The sequence below is a fragment of the Piliocolobus tephrosceles genome, chromosome 6 (genome assembly GCF_002776525.5).
Source record: "Piliocolobus tephrosceles isolate RC106 chromosome 6, ASM277652v3, whole genome shotgun sequence".
Taxonomy (NCBI): Eukaryota; Metazoa; Chordata; class Mammalia; order Primates; family Cercopithecidae; genus Piliocolobus; species Piliocolobus tephrosceles.
In genome coordinates, this window is record NC_045439.1 from 153,210,987 (window position 1) to 153,232,869 (window position 21,883).

Here is a 21,883-nt window from a genome sequence, read left to right on the forward strand (position 1 = left end):
CAATCCCTAATTCTCACCAAGACACTCCCGTCTATTAATTCCAGGTCTTTAGATAATAGCTTAACTCTTTCAACCAACTGCCAATCAGAAAATATTCTAATTCACCTATAACCTGGAAACCCCCACTCCGAGTTGTCCTACCTTTCCAGAGAGAACCAGAAAAATGCACATCTGACGTGTATTGATTGATGACTTACGTCTCCCTAAAACATATAAAACAGGCCAGGGACGGTGGCTCACACCTGTAATCCCAGCACTTTGGAAGGCTGAGACGGGTGGATCACCTGAGGTCAGGAGTTCGAGACTAGCCTGGCCAACACGGCGAAACCCCATCTCTATTAAAAATGCAAAAAAATCATCTGGACATGGTGGCAGGTGCCTGTAATCCCAGTTACTCTGGAGGCTGAGGCAGGAGAATTGCTTGAACCCGGGCGGCAGAGGTTGCAGTGAACCGAGATCGCACCATCACATTCCAGCCAAGAGCAAGACTTCTTCTCAAAACAAAACAAAACAAAGAAACCAAACTGTAGCCTGACCATCTTGAGCACATGTTCTTAGGACCTCTTAAGACTGTATCTTGGGCCATTGTCAGTCATATTTGGGCTCAAGATGAATCTCTTCAAATATTTTACAGAGTTTGATTCTTTTCATTGACAGAATGAAAAAAAATGGATTGATATTAGTTGATAGGGCCGCCATAATAAAGTACTAAAAATGGGTGGTTTAAAATAACAGAAATTGGGCCGGGCATGGTGGCTCACGCCTGTAATCCCAGCACTTCGGAAGGCCGAAGCGGGCGGATCACTTGAGGCCAGGAGTTCAAGACCAGCCTGGCCAACACAGTGAAACCCCATCTCTACTAAAAAAAAAAAAAAAAAAAAAAATTAGCCAGGTGTGGTGGCTGATGCTTGTAATCCCAGCTACTTAGGAGGCTGAGGGAGGAGAACTGCTTGAACCTGGGAGGTGGAGGCTGTAGTGAGCCGAGACTGCACCACTGCATTCCAGCCTGGGGGACGGAGCAAAACTCTGTCTCAAAAAAAAAAAAAAAAAAAAATTAATAAAATAATAAAAATAAAAAATAAAATAACAGAAATTGGCAAGGTGCAGTGGCTCACATCTGTAATCTTGGCACTTTGGGGGCTGAGGCTGGCAGATCACCTGAGGTCGGGAGTTCGAGACGAGCCTGACCAACATGGAGAAACACTGTCTCTACTAAAAATACAAAATTAACCAGGCACGGTGGCACATGACTGTAATCCCAGCTACTCAGCAGGTTGAGGCAAGAGAATCATTTGAACCCGGGAGGCAGAGGTTGCGGTGAGCCGAGATCGCACCACTACACTCCAGCCTGGGCGACAAAGGCAAAACTCCGTCTAAAAAAAAATAAAAAATAAAAAAATAAAACCAAAAACTCCACATCTATCATCTTCAAGTCATTCATGCCACCTCATTCCTCCTGGATGTCAGACAAGAATTTGGGTGCCATGAGTGCAGCTGCAAAAGGCTGTCACACTGACCCTCCACTGAGCTGTTAACACTCAAGCTGTCCGCAGACTGCAAAGCTAAAAGGGGACTGAAACACTCCTTTTGCAGCTTTATCGTTCACAGGCAACCCCCCAGCCACTGCCGTGGGGGCTGCATGGAGTTTTGCTCCTGCTCATGCCCAAAACTGCTCGCGCCAGCTCCTGAACCTACTCAACTGTGCTTCTCCTCCAGCAAGGGGTAGAACACGGAGGGACCAAGATAATGGAGTCTGCCCCTGCCAGCACCAAAGTGACCAGCTAGTTCTAGTCCCTGTGTACTCCAGTTTCTGCCCACGAAGGGGTCAGGTAAATATCCTGCTTTTCATAAGGCCACTAGTCATTGGATTTAGGGTTCATTCTAAAACCTAGATGAGGCCGGGCGCGGTGGCTCAAGCCTGTAATCCCAGCACTTTGGGAGGCCGAGACGGGTGGATCACGAGGTCAGGAGATCGAGACCATCCTGGCTAACATGGTGAAACCTCGTCTCTACTAAAAATACAAAAATTAGCCGGGTGAGGTGGCGGGCGCCTGTAGTCCCAGCTACTCGGGAGGCTGAGGCAGGAGAATGGCGTAAACCTGGGAGGCGGAGCTTGCAGTGAGCTGAGATCTGGCCACTGCACTCCAGCCTGGGCAACAGAGCGAGACTCCGTCTCAAAAAATAAAATAAAATAAAATAAAATAAAATAAAATAAAATAAAATAAAACCTAGATGATTTCACACTGAAAATCCTTAGTTACATCTGCAAAGTCTCTTATCCAGATAAATCCATGTTCAAAGCTACTCAGGGTTAGGACTGGAACATATCTTTTTGAGGGACACGGGACAGATTTCAGCTCATTACAGGGCTGATTAAAGGTTTCTATCATGCTTGCTTCTTCTACTGAGACAGGGTCCCTTGTACTATAAGGCTTATAGATTAGACTCTAAACTTGAAACTGCCTGTTAGGACTGCTAGTGAATGCTTTATGCCACAAGAAACACAGACATTTTTAGGTAATGAAAAAAGGAAGAGTTTTATGTTCCCCTAAAATATTAACATTACAGGGGTGTCAGTGGGGGGTGTGAACAATAATTAATAAATAATTGAATTAATTAATTCCAAAATTAGGAATGTATTTGATTGCAAACCTGTCAATGCACCCCTTAGGGTACACTGAGTACCTGAATGCTTAACAATACTTGCCAATGTGATAAATTGCCTGGGTTTGTAAGTAAAGTTTCTGACAATGTAACAGCTGGAAGGAGAAATGACCTTTGTTTTGCATTTGTGTTAACATTTAAGAGGCTTTAGAAACAAACCATTCTACATTGCTGTTGGGAAGCCATTTGGAAAAATCAGGCTTGTTGGAACAAGTTGCTATGGGAGGAATTTAAAGCAAAGCATTGCAGGATAAGCTCAAAACGTCCTGTGAAAACTTGAGATAGCCTCTCCACCTCTTGTTCTGAATGAAGTCTTTCAAGGAGAGGGAGAGAGAAGACTGAGTGTTAAGAGAACTGTTCAGGCTGGGCGTGGTGGCTCACGCCTGTAATCCTACCACTTTGGGAGACCGAGGCAGGTGGATTACGAGGTCAGGAGTTGGAGACCAGCCTGGCCAACATGGTGAAACCCCATCTCTACTAAAAACACAAAAATTAGCTGAGCGTGGTGGCATGTGCCTGTAATCCCAGCTACTCGGGAGGCTGAGGCAGGAGAATTGTTTGAACCTGGGAGGCAGAGGTTGCAGTGAGCCGAGATCGCAGCATTGTACTTCAGCCTGGGCGATAGAGCGAGACTCTGTCTAAAAAAAAAAAAAGAGCTGTTCAGTGTTAGAAATGAAGGCATGAGTCCAGCCATACAGAGCTGGCAATGAAGAAGATTACCTTTAGCAACCTGAGTTCAGATTTCTAACTACTTAAAGCCCTGATCATAAGGTAAGTTAAGTTCTTACTTTGGGTCAGAGAACACAACAAAAATGCCCGAAACCTTAAACAAAAATCATGCCTACTAAGTATTTACCTAATTAGGAAGCCAGAACTTATACAGGAGAGATCAGTAACATCTCACATATTTACCCCTAGAATCTAGCCGACACCAGGGACAAATTTAAAGCTCACAACTCTACTTGCAGATGGAGACTGAGAAAGGAAATGCTTAGTCTGTTCTGGCTTTTGTGAAGAAGGGCAAGGGCATTTTTTTTTTTTTTTTTTAGACTCTACCTGTGAGAAGAACTCTATCACCGGCCTCCAGAAAGTAAGAAACAGGAGAAAGTCACAATGTCAAGCTCACTTGACTCCATAAGCAAAAACCATCGTTCCTCCCACCCTCCTTGGTTGGCTCAGATCCTTGTCCTAAGAGTCAGAGTGAAACCACCTTTGCAAAAATTATAACTGAGAAAATTGTGACTGACCTAATCGACTACATCTTGCTTTTAAACCTCCAAGTTGTCCTTGTTCTTTCTTGGGTGTGGGCCCAACAAACTTTGGGAGGAACTTAGTTTATAGTTTAGCTTTGAAACAAAGACAATAACAGCCCTTTCCCAAAATAAACCCCCTTCCTGCCTGGGGACTAGACTGCTTTGTTTTTTTTTTTAGGACTAATAAATTAGCTACAGGATTAGAAATATGGTTTAGGAGTCATGCAGCTGGAAGCGGAAAGATTCTGAACCTCCTCAAATTGTTCCTGGGAATAACATCACTATTGTAGAACCTAAGACCAGCGCTTGACGGATTTTGCAGACCCTACACTTGATGGATCGGCTGGCACCACCCAGATCAATAAACTGGCTCATCTGGTCTTGTGGCCTCCACCCAGGAAATGACTCAGTATTAGAGGACAGCTTCGACTCCCTATGATTTCATCTGTGAGTCAATCAATCAGCACTCCCGATTCACTGCCCCTGCCCCCACCAAATTATCCTTAAAAACTCTGATCCCCGAATTCTCAGGGAGGCTGATTTGAATAATAATAAAATTCCAGTCTCCTGTACAACCAGTTCTGTGTGAATTAAATTCTTCGCTACTGCAATTCCCCTGTCCTGATAAATGAGCTCTGTCTAGGCAGTGGGCAAGGTGGACCCTTTGGGTGGTTACAAGGGGTGCATTCAGTGGGGCTGAGAGGTTGGTTCTGACTCTAAGCATGAACAAGTGTGGTCAAAACCCTGTGGGGGATTTCTGCCTGCTTCCAGGTAACTCTGGAACCTCAGTGTCACCGAATTTGAACCAATACGTGGGAAGTGAGGAAGTGGGGCAGGAGTCGGGGTGTGGAACAATGCAATACCTAACTAGACCCAGAAATCCAATAGGTATTATCACCAATGGAGCTTTAGAGATTTCCAGCAATCCTTTAGGAGACTGGGGCTAGCCTATGAGCTGTAGACGCTCCAACTGCCCTAAGTAGAATACAGTACAGCTGTATTGTGCTTCATCTTCTGATCTCAACTTATCCCCCACCCTCTCCCTGCTCCCAACCCGCTCACTCCTACTCCACAGTGCTCTCAGAAGTTGTGTAGCACAATGTACAAGAAGTTGCAAGTATTATTCTCAAGGAAGTACAGTACATGGTGGGAAGGAGAGGGTTCTAGTCACCAAAATTCATCTTAAGAAATAAGGATTTCTACTTTGGGAGGCCGAGGTGGGCAGATAACCTGAGGTCGGGAGTTGGAGACCAGCCTGACCAATATGGTGAAATCCCATCTCTACTAAAAATACAGAATTAACTGGGCAAGGTGGCACATGCCTGAAATCCCAGCTACTCAGGAGGCTAAGGCAGGAGAATCGCTTGAACCCGGGAGGAGGAGGTTGCGGTGAGCCAAGATCGCTCCATTGTACTCCAGCCTGGGCAACAAGAGCGAAACTCCATCTCAAAAAGAAAGAAAGAAAGAAAGAAGGAAGGAAGGAAGGAAGGAAGAAAGAAAGAAAGAAGAATTTCTTCATTGAAAAAATTATTTGACAGTTGCTTGGGGGTAGAAACTGACACTTGAGGGGTACAGATTTGGGTGGACTATCTGCAGAAGGCAAGCAGATGGCTTTGTAGGTTGCTCCACAGAGGGAATGGACAAAGAGAAAGGAAAGATAAGAGAGATGGGATGGAAGCAGAGATGTGAGCTCCTTGCCAGCCTGTCACTTAGGGCAGGAAGCAGCTTTAACACCATTAAAAGTCAATTTCAAAAATGTCTGTTTTTAAAATATTCCAAAAAACATACAAAATATCCTAAAAGTATAGACTCCTTTCAAGTACAATTATTTTGGTAAAAGATGAAAGATTTATAGGATCTGAAGAGAAACCAGAGAATCAAGTACAATTATTTGGATAAAAGATAGAAAAAGATGGCTGGGCGCGGTGGCTCAAGCCTGTAATCCCAGCACTTTGGGAGGCCGAGACGGGTGGATCACGAGGTCAGGAGATCGAGACCATCCTGGCTAACACGGTGAAACCCCGTCTCTACTAAAAATACAAAAAACTAGCCGGGCGAGGTGGCGGGCGCCTGTAGTCCCAGCTACTCCGGAGGCTGAGACAGGAGAATGGTGTAAACCCGGGAGGCGGAGCTTGCAGTGAGCTGAGATCCGGCCACTGCACTCCAGCCCGGGGGACAGAGCAAGACTCCATCTCAAACAAACAAACAAAAAAGATAGAAAAAGAAAAAGAAAATATTTTAAAAGGAAACATTTGCATATAACAACTTTCTGAGCTTCTTGTTAAGAACCTGGTGAGCAGCTGGGCGCGGTGGCTCAAGCCTGTAATCCCAGCACTTTGGGAGGCCGAGACGGGCGGATCACGAGGTCAGGAGATCGAGACCACCCTGGCTAACACGGTGAAACCCCGTCTCGACTAAAAAATACAAAAAAACTAGCCTGGCGAGGTGGCGGGCGCCTGTAGTCTCAGCTACTCCAGAGGCTGAGGCAGGAGAATGGTGTAAACCCGGGAGGCGGAGCTTGCAAAAAAAAAAGAAGAACCTGGTGAGCAGTAGGTGTTCCAAATTATTTGCTGCATGAGTGACTCTCCTGCCACTCCCCACTTTCCCAACCTGTACTTCACACTCCAGCAACTACTTGTATTTCCTGTTTGCCATGCCTTTTCTCACTGTGTGTCTTTTGTGTTTGGAATATTCTCTGCCTATCTTTCCCTTCCCCACCCTCCTCCAAAAGCACACTCTCCTGTCCACTAAGCAAGCTGCTACTCATTTTTCTCCCTGCCTCCTACCATCTCCCATGGGCAAGGCAATCTCTCTCATTTCCACCAGGTTTCAAGTCAAAAATCACAGAACTAGGCTGAGCGCAGTGGCTCACGCCTGTAATCCCAGCACTTTGGGAGGCCGAGGTGGGCGGATCACCTGAGGTCAGGAGTTCAAGACTCGCCTGGCCAACATGGTGCTAAAAATGTGAAATACTGGGCACGGTGGCTCAAGCCTGTAATCCCAGCACTTTGGGAGGCCGAGATGGGCGGATCACGAGGTCAGGAGATCGAGACCATCCTGATTAACACGGTGAAACCCCGTCTCTACTAAAAAAATACGAAAAACTAGCCAGGCGAGGTGGCGGGCACCTGTAGTCCCAGCTATTCGGGAGGCTGAGGCAGGAGCATCACTTGAACCTGGGAGGCAGAGGTTGCAGTGAGCTGAGATTGCGCCAATGCACTCCAGACTGAGCAACAGAGCAAGACTCTGTATTAAAAAAAAAAAAAAAAAAAGAATCACAGAACTTCTCATTAAGATGATCTCTGGCCATCTACTAAAATGTCAGCATCCCCACCTCTACCCCAAATCTTCACAGCCCGCTTCTGTGCTTTTTCTCCTCAGTTCTTACTAATGTTTAACATATTATATATTTTAACTTACTTGATTCGTTTTCTGTCTCCCTCAGTAGCATATAAGATCTATGAAACATGGATTTTTGACTTTTTGTCTGCTACTCTACACCCCTTGCCTAGAACAGGACTTGATACACAGCAAGTGCTTAATATATGCAGAATGGATGGATGGATAGATGACTGATTGAAGCTGCATCTCACGGACCATCTGCACCTGGAACCCCCAGGCAGATTTAGATGTTCTTTTTTTTTTTTTTTTTTTTTTTAGACGGGGTCTTTCTCTGTCGCCCAGGCTGGAGTGCAGTGGCCGGATCTCAGCTCACTGCAAGCTCCGCCTCCTGGGTTTACGCCATTCTCCTGCCTCAGCCTCCCAAGCCGCTGGGACTACAGGCGCCCGCCACGTCGCCCGGCTAGTTTTTTGTATTTTTTAGTAGAGACAGGGTTTCACCGTGTTAGCCAGGATGGTCTCGATCTCTTGACCTCGTGATCCGCCCGTCTCGGCCTCCCAAAGTGCTGGGATTACAGGCTTGAGCCACCGCGCCCGGCTAGATGTTCTTTCCTCCTATATATATCTGCTCTTATTATATTGTATTAAGACTTGTTTGTATGTTATTTTCTCCTCTGAGGTAGAAACTAATTTAAGGTTCAGAGCCTAACTGCTTCATCTTTATATAATTAGAAGTGAATCTTTAGAGCTTGGTACATGATATGTCTTTTCTTTTCTTCTTTTTTTTGAGATGGAGTCTTGCTCTGTCACCCAGGCTGGAGTGCAGTGGCATGATATATTTTCTATTTTTATTATTATTTATTTATTTAAGACAGAGTCTTGCTCTGTCATCCAGGCTAGAGTGCAGTGGCATGAACACGGCTCACTGCAGCCTTGACCTTCTGGGGTAGAGCAATCCTCCCACCTCAGCCTCCTGAGCAGCTGGGACTACAGGCACGTGCCACCACGCCTGGCTAATTTTTGTATTTTTTTGTAGATGTGGGGTCTCACTATGTTGCCCAAGTTGGCCTTGAACTCCTGGGCTCAAGTGATTCTCCTGACTCAGCCTCCCAAAGTTCTGGGATTACAGGCATGAGCCACAGTGCCCAGCTGGTACATGCCATCAAATAAATGAATGATTAGGACCTCAGTTTACAGATGAGGAAATTGAGGTTCAGGAAGGTTAAATAACTTTTTTGTTTGTTTGTTTGTTTTTTGAGACAGAGTCTCACTCTGTCACCCAGGCTGGAGTGCAGTGGCGTAATCTTTACTCACTGCAACCTCTGCCTCCTGTGTTCAAGTGATTCTTCTGCCTCAGCCTCCAGAGTAGCTGGGACTACAGGCGCACGCCACCATGCCCAACTAATTTTTGAATTTTTAGTAGAGACGGGGTTTCACCATGTTGGCCAGGATAGTCTCAGTCTCTTGACCTCGTGATCTACCTCCCTCGGCCTCCCAAAGTGCTAGGATTACAGGCCTGAGCCACTGCAGCCGGCAGGTTAAACAACTTATTTATTTATTTATTTTTTCAGACAGAGTCTCACTCTGTCACGCAGGCTGGGAGTGCAATGGCATGGTCTCGGCTCACTGCAACCTCTGCCTCCCCGGTTCAAGTGATTCTCCAGCCTCAGCCTCCTGAAGTAACTGGGACTACAGGCGCATGCCACCACGTCTGGCTAATTTTTGTATTTTTAGTAGAGACGGGGTTTCACAATGTTGGCCAGGCTGGTCTCAAACTTCTGACCTCATGGTCTACCCGCCTCGGCCTGTCAAAGTGCTGGGATTACAGGTGTGAGCCACTGCGCCCGGCCTAGGTTAAATAACTTCCAAGGACACAACTAGTAAGCTGCAGAGTTAAGATACTAACTCAAACGTATGTCATGCAACCCCTTTATTTTTCTTTCTCATACTTTTTTTCAACCTGCCACCTCTGCCCGACCATGTTCTGTCCTGCCCCCACATTTTTTATTTATTCATGGTCTACCCACTACTGCTAGTTCAAATTTCACATATTCAATGAAATCTTCCTTGATTACTCTTATTCATGTTAATTTCTTTTTTTCCAGAAGGCTCCTGAGATAGCTCTCAGGGTAAATGGGGGAGGTTATGACATGGGGCATGTGGCCTTGGAGAATAGCCTATTCAAGTCCTAACTGCATTCACACTCCATATTCAGACTCTCCGTGCAAAGGCCAATTTGTTTTGTAGCTAATGGATAAAGAAGGAATCTCACCCTCCAGTGCTCCCCAATTTCAGGTAGTGCTCTCTCATGATACGGATATACCTTCTAAGGCTGATGTGTCTGATGATGGATGCAATTGTTTGCATTATTTGGCTACGTTTCCCAGGAGTAGCTGCAGAATGGAGCAGATTTACAAGGGTTATCTGGACAAACAGCATCTCCACTTTGGGATTAGCATTTAGGACACCAGAAGTCTTTCCTTTCCCTTCTCCACTCCTGCTTCTGTTGGAAGCAGACTTCAACCCCTTCCAAATCTGACTCCTTAAGGGTTCCTACAGAAGAAAAAGCTCATTTCCTATTCGCTGTTTCCTCATGCTAACACATCCAAAACAGAGACTTTTTGTTGGCTCAACTGCTTTTATTTTTTTGATAGAGGAAAATACACCAACATTAGAAACCATTGATTTTTGTTGCTGATGGTCCTTAGAAAGTAGTGCAAAAAGTTGTTTAGAGTTTAAAAAGTATGGCCGATAATCTACTTTCTTTTCTTTTTTTTTTTTTGAGACGGAGTCTTGCTTTGTCACCCAGGCTGGAGTGCAGTGGCACCATCTCGGCTCACTGCAAGCTCTGCCTCCTGGGTTCACGCCATTCTCCTGCCTCAGCCTCTGACTAGCTGGGACTACAGGCACGCACCACCACGCCCGGCTAATTTTTTGCATTTTTAGTAGAGACGGGGGTTTCACCGTGTTAGCCAGGATGGTCTCGATCTCCTGACCTCGTGATCCGCTCGCCTGGGCCTCCCAAAGTGCTGGGATTACAGGCGTGAGCCACCGCGCCCGGCCTCGATAATCTACTTTCATTTCGTCCTTTCTCAAGGTGAGACAATTACAATCAGAACCTGCAAAAAATTCACAATAAATTCTTCTCTAATGCCTTTTGCACTTAAAATCTTTGGTAGATACCTTAGCATCTTATTCAGCAATAACGTGCCACCTATCTGTAACTGTGTATTTGGTCTTCAATTGTGACTACATAAAATGCTGAAATACCTATAATTTGCGAAGCAGCAGAGAGTTAGAAATGTAGGTCTGGTATTAGGCTACCTGTGTTCAAATCGCACCTCTATCGTTTATTAACTGTGTGACATTAAGTTCCTTAATGTCTCTGATAGCCTCATTTTCCTTATCTTAAAATGGGATCCTATTATTTCATAAAGTTGTATTCAATATGAGTAATTAATAATGATTATAGTTCTTTGAAGGCCTACTACACTAGGAATTAAGTTGAGCACTTCACACTCATCTTATCTAATTGTGAGAACAGGGCTTCGTACACTGTGGACAACCAAAACATACTGAATGATAGAGGCGGGGCTAATGAGGTCCGCAGCTGGCACGCCATTAGAGGAGTCGCGAGCGGAGATCAGTCACGTCTGCCCACAAAGCGCCTGCGCTTGACCTCTACGTTATATTTACTTTGGCAATGTACAAAGTGCTGAGGATAGTCCTAGCCCAGAGGGCCCCTAATACATTGTCGTCTTCTTATCCCCGGCCCTCTGCGTTACAGAGGGCTGCCCCGACTCGGCTTTGAACGCTGACTCGCCCTTTTCCAGTCGGCCCTTGAGCCCACTAGCCCGGGCTACAGCGTTTTCCTAACCGAGGTTTAGAGGTGAGATGGAAAATGTACTCGTCTTTATTCTTCTATTCTCTCCCCCGCAATAACAAGGTGAATGGCGGTGGGGCTGGGGGTGCGTCTCTGGAGTCCCAGTCCCTTCGGGACCGGCGGGCCGCGCGGAGGCGACAAAGGCCCTGAAATTGCGGGGAGCTTGTTTCCAGCCGGACCTTGTCCCTGGGCGCGCCGGAGCGCCGCGCCTGCGCGCTCAGCCCGTTGCCGCGCCGGCCCTGCGGACGTGCGCGCGCTGCCTTCGCGGCACCTGGGCCTGAGGTGCGTGCCTCCCGGGCCCTCGCCAGCTCCAGATGCCTGGGGAGGACTTCAGAAACCCGACTGAGAAGTGGAGCGACCCCCAGGGAGGGTCGGACCTGCCTCAATTCCGCCAAGGTGCCTGGGGACCCAGAACGGGGGCTCCACAACCTCAGTTCCTGAGCTCCTTTTGCTTTCTCACTTCCCCACCTACTGAGTGCGTCTCACGCGGAGGAGAAATCTGAGAGGAAGGCGCAGAGGAATTTTTTTTTTTCTTTCTTGCTGTGGGTTGTATCACGTGTGGCGTTTTCATCCTGGCTGCAGCCAAAGCCGTTTTTCCCCTTGCCCTTCCTTTCCTGGCGTGGGATTTTGTGGTTTCTGGACTCGACTCGACCATTAAGTGCTTATTATTGGTTGTGGGCCCTTAGAACGAGGGCTGTGTGTGTCAGTGTCCTTTGTCCGGTGTAGTCCACTGGGAGGGAGAGGTGAGGGTTCAAGGCCAAGAGAATGGGCCCGGGGCGAGTGGGGCAGAAGCAGCCGCCGGAGATGATTCCCCAACTGAAAGTTGTGTGTGTTTCTCTTAGGTCTTTCATTTCTTGTTCGCTTACTTTCGTGAAATCCTCACATCGTTTTAATGGTACTAGTCAAGACAAGAAAATCAACAGGCTTTCAGCCTTGAGGCAACATTGGATATTACTGAGGTCAGTTTTTACAGTTTTTACAGTCTTCACGTAGAATATCTTGTTCTTGTCAGGATAAGTTCTGAATTGAACTGCTGAGCAGATCTATTATTCTTTTATTTCAGTTTAACATAAGAAAAGTTACAGTCTTTTTTATTTTTATGTTACCAACAACAACAAAAAATCGGTTGAAATGGGATTTGGAGCTCCATGAGTGCGTGAGGTGAGGATCCCTAACCTGACTCTCATAAATACGAGATAGGATCACCACTTGCCACTAATGGTTCTAACAATCTAGGGCCCCCAGTAAGTGCTTTTCCACGTGGTGGGAGGCAAGTGACAACAGTTATCCAGTCTTACTGCTAACAATGGATGATCCTTTTTGGTACAGGAGCTGTAGGTAGCCAATCCCTGTTTTAATCAGAGGTGGTTGTGGTGTGTGATTTTTTTTTTTCTTTTAGGCGTGTTCCACGAAAGCATTTATTAAAGAAAAGAAGAAACATACAAAAGGAATTGAATTTGGCTCCAGACCAAAATCCTCTGTGTGATCATTCAGTCCTGACATTGGACAATTACCAGGCTTTGCCTGACTGGCCTCAAGGGCCAAGCTGCCCTCCCACACCAGGCTCGATTTGGGCCAGTGCATTGCAGCTTTCTGGAGGGGATTGCAGTCAAAGACTCGCCCTGCCCCTCCTGGTAGATAGGCAAATCCCGTAACTTCTTTCCTGGCCTGGGTACCTCCATTTGGTGGCCCTCCTAGGAAGGACCATGGCTGAGACACTTTTTTCCGTTTTTGACCCAGCTTCTTTCACTCTTAGACCTTCCCCCGTTTTCCTATTCTAACATTCCATAAGAGGCAGGAGATTTTTGTTAGGGGCTCCTCTTCAGTGAGAGGATTACCTCATATACGCTGCATCAACTGACCCTCACCCAGTGTCCTTGTATTTAATGGACCACCGGGGAGCCAGTGCCTCTTTTTACTACTTGCTTACATTGTCACAGTAAGTGAATAAAGACTTGATTACTTTTGGTTTGGTTCATTGTCCTGATTGACTACCTTGGCACCTGATTGCTGCCAAGTTCTTTGCAGTTCACTGGATTCATGACTTAATTTTAATTATCATGACTGTTGCTCTGTATCGGCATGTTTAGAGATTTTGGAGCTTGTTCACCTGTAATTTCTCTAATTCAAGCTACTGAAAATGCATGTTCATAGCACCAACAGTTGATTGTTGGTTAACATTGATATCTGGGTTATATGGTATATTTTACTACTATACTGGCTTACAGTCAGATTATTTTATTTTGCGCGGATTTGTGTGGCATTTTCCATTTGGCCTGTAATTAGATGATTTTTATTTAAGATAAATATTTTGGAATAATAGGGTCAAGTGAAGAAAACCAGACACTTGCTTTCTTTAGAAATCTTGTCTCATCCTGTGGGCCCTTATCTTTCTCACCTTAATAGATTACTTGGCCACTTTGAATAAAGTAGTTGATTTGTTGTAGGTTCTTCTGTCTAGTATGAAGAGGCATGTTAAGAACAGCTTTCATAAACTTTTTTACTTCTTCCTACAGAAGTTTCACGAAACAATATTTATCCTTGCTATATAGTATGCAGTCTGATACTTTCCACTTTTATTTATCTCCTATTTTTATTTATTGATTTAAAAATTTGTTTTTGAGATGGAGTCCCACTCTGTCGCCCAGGCTGGAGTGCAGTGATGCGATCTTGGCGACTCACTGCAACCTCCGTCTCCTGGGTTCAAGCAATTCTTCTGACTCAGCCTCCCAAGTAGCTGGGATTACAGGCATGTACTACCACACTCGGCTAATTTTTGTATTTTTATTAGAGACAGGGTTTCACCATGTTGGCCAGGCTGGCCTCGAACTCCTGACCTCAGGTGATCCCCTGCCTCAGCCTCCCAAAGTGCTGGGATTACAGGCATGAGCCACTATGCCAGCCTCTGCTCTTATTTTAAATAACAAAGTGCTGATCATGATCTGCTAAGTTGAATTCACAATCCATTAATGAGTAATATCTTGCAGTTTGAAAAACACTGTAATAAAGATAATTTGTTTAGTAATTTTTTTTTTTTCTGTTTCTGATTCATATTGCTAAAGAACCACAGTGGGTATGTTTGTGATTTGGGGTTGAAGGTATCTTCTAGGAGAAGATAGTAGCACCATACTTGTTGGATGTTTGCCAGATCAGCTTACAAAAGAGCTCCAGACTTAGAACTCTCTGATCCAGAAGATACATTATATTGAAAGTGCTAGCACAGCTTTTTAATTTTTTTTTTTTTTTAAATCTCTGACTCCTTTATTTAAGGGCAATGCCATAGTAGAGTAGTAACAAGAAGAAAATTAGCTTCTCTGATAGAAGACAGGGCATAAGATAGTTATGAAAGTGCTTGCTAAATTTTTTTTCTTTTCTTTTTTTTTTTTAGACAGAGTCTCGCTCTGTTGCCCAAGCTGGAGTGCAGTGGTGCAATCTTGGCTCACTGCAGCCTCTGCCTCCCCGGTTCAAGCAATTCTTGTGCTGCAGCCTCCCAAGTAGCTGGAGTTACGGATGTGTACTATGACGCCTGGCTAATTTTTGTATTTTTAGTCGAGACAGGGTTTCACCACATTGTTCAGGCTGGTCGTAAACTCCTGACCTCATGTGATCTCCCTGCCTTGGCCTCCCGAAGTGCTGGGATTACAGGTGTGAGCCACCGCACTGGGCCAATTTTTTAAATCTTTATATTAACGCTTAAGACCAAAATGACCCTTTTACTATATTGCCTGATGGGTAAAGCACACTCAACTTTCAATTACTTAGTCATAGAAAGCTATATAAGTAACCAATTTGTTGATCTTGTTGTCTCTATGCTTGTCTTTTGGGAATTTCACAACAAAGTGAAAAGGAGAATTTTTTTTTTCTTTGAGACGGATTCTCACCCAGGCTGGGTTGCAATGGCACGATCTTGGCTCACTGTAACTTCCGTCTCTTGGGTTCAAGCGATTCTCCTGCCTCAGCCTCCCGAGTTGCTGGGATTACAGGTGTGCACTACCACACCCGGCTAATTCTTGTGTTATTACTAGAGATGGGGTTTCACCATGTTGGCCCGGCTGGTCTCAAATTCCTGACCTCAGGTGATCTACCAGCCTCAGCCTCCTAAAGTGCAGGATTAGAGGCATGAGCCACTGTGCCAGGTGAGAAATTTTTAAAATATGTAAATTTAGTCAGTGGGTTTATCTCTTAGTGAGAAACTCTTTAAAATGTTACTAAGAAGATAAGGATAACATTTTAAAATTTGATTAGCGTTGAGCTAAATAGTTCCTTAGATTTATGTATTGCTTCACAGTTTTTTAGCACATTCATATGCATTATCTCCATTGATTTTTGACAACAGCTTGTGGTGGTAGACAGTCCAGGAGACCTTTTTCCCATTTTACAGATGAGAACTCTGTATTTCCTTCTTCCTACCACCAAGATCATATAGTGGCAAATCCAGGACTAGAACCCAGGTCTTCTGTGAATTTACTCCTAGTCCACAGTGTCCTTGTTGGTCTAAAGAAGTAATTGAGAATAAGTCATGTTAAATCTGTGGCGAAGAAATCCAACTATGATAAGTGAAATGTTCTGTTCTAAGAGCATATTTACAATGTGCTATAATTGAATGCAAGTTCTTATTTTTAGTATTATGTTTTAATTTGTTACCTTTCTAGCCCATTTTTTAAAATGCTAGCAACTAAATACTGGCAAATCTACCTAATAATGAAATAGGAAAATTGGAATTAAAGTATCTATTTAATGTTAATAAATTCACCCTAGTCCCCATTTAATGTAGCATCTCAATTAGAAAAATAGCTTAAAATTGTATTGATTTTTAAAGACTCATATCTCTGTATGTGTAAAATTAGTTTTATTATTTTAAAGCATTATTTAAAATGATTATTAACTTGTAAACACTAAGTCCAGATTCTCCTTTGCCTTTAATATCTTCAGCCAAAGAACAACTTAAGTTACTTTTCATATGGATAAATAATTTTAAAATTAATACATTTTTTTCTTTAATTTTTAGACATCTGTGGAATTTAAGAACACTATGGAGCTCATCAGAGTATATCACTGAAGAATATGATGGCTGAAAACAATTTAAAAATGCTAAAGATTAAACAGTGTGTGGTAGCCAACAAACTACCTAGAAACAGGCCATATGTTTGCAATATTTGCTTTAAGCACTTTGAAACACCATCAAAATTAGCTAGGCACTATCTCATTCATACTGGTCAAAAGCCATTTGAATGTGATGTGTGTCATAAAACCTTTAGACAACTAGTTCATCTGGAGAGGCATCAACTAACTCATAGTCTGCCTTTTAAATGTAGTATTTGTCAGCGCCACTTTAAAAATCTGAAGACATTTGTGAAGCACCAACAACTTCACAATGAAACCTATCAGAATAATGTTAAACAGGTCAGAAGATTGTTGGAGGCCAAGCAAGAAAAGTCAATGTATGGAGTGTATAATACTTTTACCACAGAGGAAAGATGGGCATTACACCCGTGCTCTAAGTCCAATCCCATGTATAGCATGAAAAGAAGAAAGAATATTCATGCATGTACAATCTGTGGCAAGATGTTTCCATCACAGTCAAAACTTGATAGGCATGTACTTATTCATACTGGTCAGAGGCCTTTTAAATGTGTCTTGTGCACTAAATCTTTTCGACAGTCAACTCACTTAAAAATCCACCAACTTACACATTCAGAAGAAAGACCTTTTCAATGTTGTTTTTGTCAAAAAGGATTTAAGATTCAAAGCAAACTTCTGAAGCATAAACAAATCCATACTAGGAATAAGGTTTTTCGGGCTCTTTTATTAAAGAAGAGGCGTACAGAATCTCGCCCCCTGCCTAATAAGTTAAATGCAAATCAGGGTGGTTTTGAAAATGGTGAGATTGGTGAATCTGAGGAGAATAATCCACTTGATGTCCACTCAATTTATATTGTCCCTTTTCAATGTCCGAAGTGTGAAAAGTGTTTTGAATCAGAGCAGATTCTCAATGAACACAGCTGTTTTCCTGCTAGAGGTGGCAAAATTCCAAGCAGGTTCAAAAGAAGCTACAACTATAAAACCATTGTTAAAAAAATCTTGGCCAAGCTTAAACGTGCTAGGAGTAAAAAATTAGTTAACTTTCAATCTGAGAAAAAAGTATTTAAAAAGAATTTCTTGAGAAATTGTGATCTTATTTCTGGTGAGCAGAGCTCTGAACAAACCCAGAGAACATTTGTGGGTTCTCTTGGCAAACATGGAACATATAAAACAATTGGCAATAGAAAGAAGAAAACATTGACTTTGCCGTTTTCTTGGCAAAATATGGGAAAAAATTTGAAAGGCATCCTTACCACAGAAAACATATTAAGCATTGATAATTCAGTGAATAAGAAAGACTTGTCAATCTGTGGTTCATCAGGTGAGGAATTCTTTAATAACTGTGAGGTACTTCAGTGTGGTTTTTCAGTTCCAAGGGAGAACATACGTACTAGACATAAGATATGTCCTTGTGACAAATGTGAGAAGGTATTTCCTTCTATATCCAAACTAAAAAGACACTATTTAATTCATACTGGACAGAGGCCCTTTGGCTGTAATATTTGTGGGAAGTCTTTTAGACAGTCAGCTCACTTAAAAAGACATGAACAGACTCATAATGAAAAGAGTCCTTATGCATCTCTTTGCCAAGTAGAATTTGGAAACTTCAACAATCTTTCTAATCCAGGTAATAATGTTAACTATAATGCTTCCCAACAATGTCAGGCTCCTGGTGTTCAAAAATACGAGGTCTCAGAGTCAGATCAAATGTCAGGAGTTAAGGCAGAGTCACAGGATTTTATTCCTGGTAGCACCGGGCAAGCCTGTCTTCCTAATGTACTTTTAGAATCAGAGCAAAACAATCCTTTTAGCAGTTATTCAGAGAATCAGGAGAAAAGTGATGTCTTCCTGTACCGATGCAGTGTTTGTGCTAAAAGTTTCCGATCTCCATCTAAACTGGAAAGACACTACCTAATTCATGCAGGGCAGAAACCATTTGAATGCTCAGTTTGTGGCAAAACATTCAGACAGGCTCCTCACTGGAAGAGACATCAACTTACTCACTTTAAAGAACGACCGCAAGGGAAAGTGGTTGCCTTAGATTCGGTTATGTAAACTGTTGCAACCACTAACAATTGTGGTCTCTGGTGATCTTATTTTTAAAGCCTGTATTATTTAAAATGCATTTTTATCGAAAGGCCTGCATTAAACTGAATGGTTTCAAGGCATTTGCTTGTCCTGCATAGTAAGGAGGTAAAATACATAGAAAATACAATGTTTTAGAAACAGCCAAATTAATTTTTAGAGGCAAGAACATGATTTGATGCCATAAAGTAGTCATTTTAATATTGTAAACATATGCTTCGGCTGTGTTGAAAAATATAAATCCATGATGCTGTACAAATAATGTAGCCTCATTCATTTTTTTAAAGGAATTATTCCTTAAGACATGCCATCTCACTGAGAGGCAAAACTTGGCTTTTAGCTGCAGCACATAGCCCTGTTATATTTGATTTATTTTACATTTCATATGAAAGCATAATTTTGTCCACATGTGGCTCAAATTGCATTGGATTTTTTTTTTTTTTTTTTGTAAATTTAAACTACAGAGGCACTGAAGGTGAAAATGGATGAGAAAATTATAGTATTCATTGGTCATTTCAAAGCTATTTTTAGGACTATGTGGTAATTTCACCTTCAGGTGATAAGAACTTTTTTTTCCCCCTCCCAGCTAGTGCCATCTTTCTCAAAATAATTTAAAAGTAGGCAAGAGGCTAGAATGCATCTGTATACATTTACCATGTTTACTTACCAGGAATATTTTCTAAGTGCCATAGTCTTTCATAATATGTATGAGTTTTATCTTTTCAGAGGAATAATTTCAAGTCATTTATTTGCTCATTAATGATAGCAGTAGTCATAGACTTAAGACTATTCTAGAGATCTTCATCTCCATAAGACTTTTACATTTATTTTAGTAAACTTTTTGTGCCTCTTTAATGGAGTGGTTCTATTATTTAAGCCTGTTATAAGTTTGATCAAATGGCAATGACTAGGTCTAGTTTTAGTTTTTATTTTTGCAAGAGTCTATTGCTAAAGAGTTTTATTTTGATCCTTGTCAAATTTTTATTTTAATTAGTAAGGTAGTCATTCCTGTAGGAGGGATAAGATGCTTGTAGAGTTGTGGGTATCATTCCAAATAGAACTGTTACTATTTGGGAAATATTCTTTAGTACAAAGGACTTATTTCATAATGACAGATTGTCCTTCACATTTGCCTTTGTTTATAAAATCTTCAGGAATGACATTCTCTAGCAATAAAAGGAATGAACCGTTACGTTTCTAACCTGAAAAGAGGAACAGGTGGGTAATTATCCTACCATACTTAAATGTAGTGGAAAATCCTCTATTGAGAATATGGATAAATGAACAATTGTAAATTTTGCATCATAATCAGAACTTTCTTTTGACGGGGAGGCGGGAGGGATAATAGGTGGGGGTGATCTGCTTGCTGCTTTTACCACAGGTAATTTTTAAGTAACTTTGGTTTAATTTACAGAGATGAAACATGACAGTCTGAGTAAAATGTCCAATGATGTATTAGTGTGCCTGTTTATTATGTAGATACAGACATCCAGAAAACACAGAGGAGAATCACATGCTTTAAAGAACACTTTCTCTTAGGTTTCCTTGAGATATGTTCCTCCAGTGCAAGCAAGATAATGGTTTACAGAATTTGCTTTACACAAAACTTTACAAGAACTCATCTGTTACGCAAAAGCAAGGAATAACTAGTTTATATTTTCCAATAATGTTCAAGGTTTTCTCCTTAATATGTTTGAAATTATTGATTTTGGCATTTTTGTAAGCAATTTATGTAATTTTATTTGAAGGAAATGTTTTATATAATGTTTTTCCCAATCTAAACAGGGAGAGTCCTAACAGTGTTGTGCTTGTATGATTATGAGACTTTATTTGCATAAGTGATACTACTATACTTTATTTTTGACCCATGCCTTTTTAAGCTGTTTCATATTGAAAGTTGGAATATTGTAAAAATTTTGTCAAAGATGTACTGTAGTGCTATTTGAAGTACCTGTAACAAAACACAGTTGGCCCTCTGTATCCATGTATTCTGCATCTGTGGATTAAACCAATTGCAGATCAAAAATATTAGAAAAAACATAAAAATAATACAAATAAAAATACAGTATAACAGTTATTTAAATAGCATTTACACTGCATTAGGTATTAGTCTAGAGATAAAGTATACAGGAGGATGTGCGTTGGTTATATACAAATATGTCATTTTATGTAAGGGACTTGAGTATACTTGGATTTTTGGTATCTGTGGGTTGAGGGGGTGGTCCGGGAACCAATACCCCGTGGATACCAAGGGACAACTGTACTTATTTACCTTTATGATCATTGCAAGCTTCTTATGGAAACTTTATAGGAATGAAAATATACATGTTAAGATTAAACATTAGATAGTAGATGGTTTGTTGCATGCTAGAACTGTTAGTATTGTTGAATCAATTACTTTGGTTTCATGAAAAAATAAATGATAAATATCTTTAAAGAGAACTAGAAGAATTTTTTGTTTGAGTGATTCCAGGCTGTAGTGTGATTATTTACTGAAGTAGTTTGATTGGCTGGCTAACTTAGTAGAATTATTGTTTCTTGTTTTGTACTGCAGTAGGGGTTATAATTATAAGATAAAAATGTGTGTGTTTAAGGGAAGTAGGTGGTGGTTAAAATTCTTGAAAAATTTTCAGAATACTTTAAAAATAAAGTTTCAAGTTACACAGTTTGGTGGTTTGGTTTTTTTTTTCGGGGTAGGGGAGAAATTACATAATATTGGAGCCAAGGTACTGATTGATTGTCAGATACTTTTGTGGGTCCACTCCAATCTACATTCGACACCAAATTTGCATGGATATTTAATCATTTACCCTCTTGTTCATGTTACATTTCCATGCCGTTCCCTTCTGTGGAAAAAAAAATCTCTTTGACAGCTCCCTATCACCTACAAAAGAATATGTTAACTCCATTATATGTTGTATAATCTACCTATTTATCTGTTTATCCTCCTTTTTGGCCTTTCTCTTCAGATTTGTACTAAGGAAATACAGAATCAGGGGCTGGGCACAGTGGCTCAAGCCTGTAATCTTGGCACTTTGGGAGGCCGAAGTGGGAGGATTGCTTGAAGCCAGGAGTTTGAGACAGTCAACAAAGCAAGACTGCTGTCTCTAAAAAAAAATTTTTTTAAAGCCAAGTGAGGTGGTGGCACACACTTGTGGTCTCAGCTGCTCTCAGGACACAGAGGCGGGAGGATTGTTTGAGCCCAAGAATTGGAAGTTAAAGTGAGCTATCATCATGTCCCTGCACTCCAGCCTTCCAAGCCTGGGTGACAGAGCAAGATCATCTCTTCAAAAAAACCAAACCAAAACAAAACAAAACAAAAAATATATATATATATAGAATGAGTTTCTCCAATACATACTAGTACTGTTACTCTTTTTGCTTTCCATCGTGTCTGTCTTATGTCAACTTAAATTAGAAACAGACTTACAATCTGTTCAAAGAAGAAATTTAGCTGAGTCAAGTTTCATTCCTTTTCCTTTTTTTCATGATTATGGGGGAAAACAAAAGTGCTTAAAACTGACTTACAGAGAACACAGATTTCAATGTAAATGTACAAGACAACCGATTGGAATTA

At 42.0% G+C, this 21,883-nt stretch overlaps 1 protein-coding gene across 2 annotated transcripts; it reads left to right on the forward strand.

The window, feature by feature from the left end:
• The first annotated feature begins 10,914 nt into the window (after window positions 1-10,914).
• ZNF770 (zinc finger protein 770) lies at window positions 10,915-20,971 on the forward strand. 2 transcript variants are annotated; one of them, XM_023230212.3, is made up of 3 exons: window positions 10,915-11,145; window positions 11,982-12,098; window positions 16,148-20,971. In XM_023230212.3, exon 3 carries the CDS (start codon window positions 16,204-16,206, stop codon window positions 18,274-18,276), a length of 2,073 nt encoding a protein of 690 aa, XP_023085980.2. In that variant the 5' UTR covers window positions 10,915-11,145; window positions 11,982-12,098; window positions 16,148-16,203; the 3' UTR covers window positions 18,277-20,971. The 2 variants fall into 2 exon arrangements, with proteins under 2 accessions (XP_023085980.2, XP_023085979.2); XM_023230211.2 differs by lacking the exon at window positions 10,915-11,145 and adding an exon at window positions 11,334-11,535.
• Window positions 20,972-21,883: the final 912 nt, after the last annotated feature.

Coding starts and splice junctions, on each gene's coding strand:
- ZNF770 (XM_023230212.3), top strand. CDS start 16,204: ATGATGGCTGAAAACAATTTAAAAATGCTAAAGATTAAACAGTGTGTG.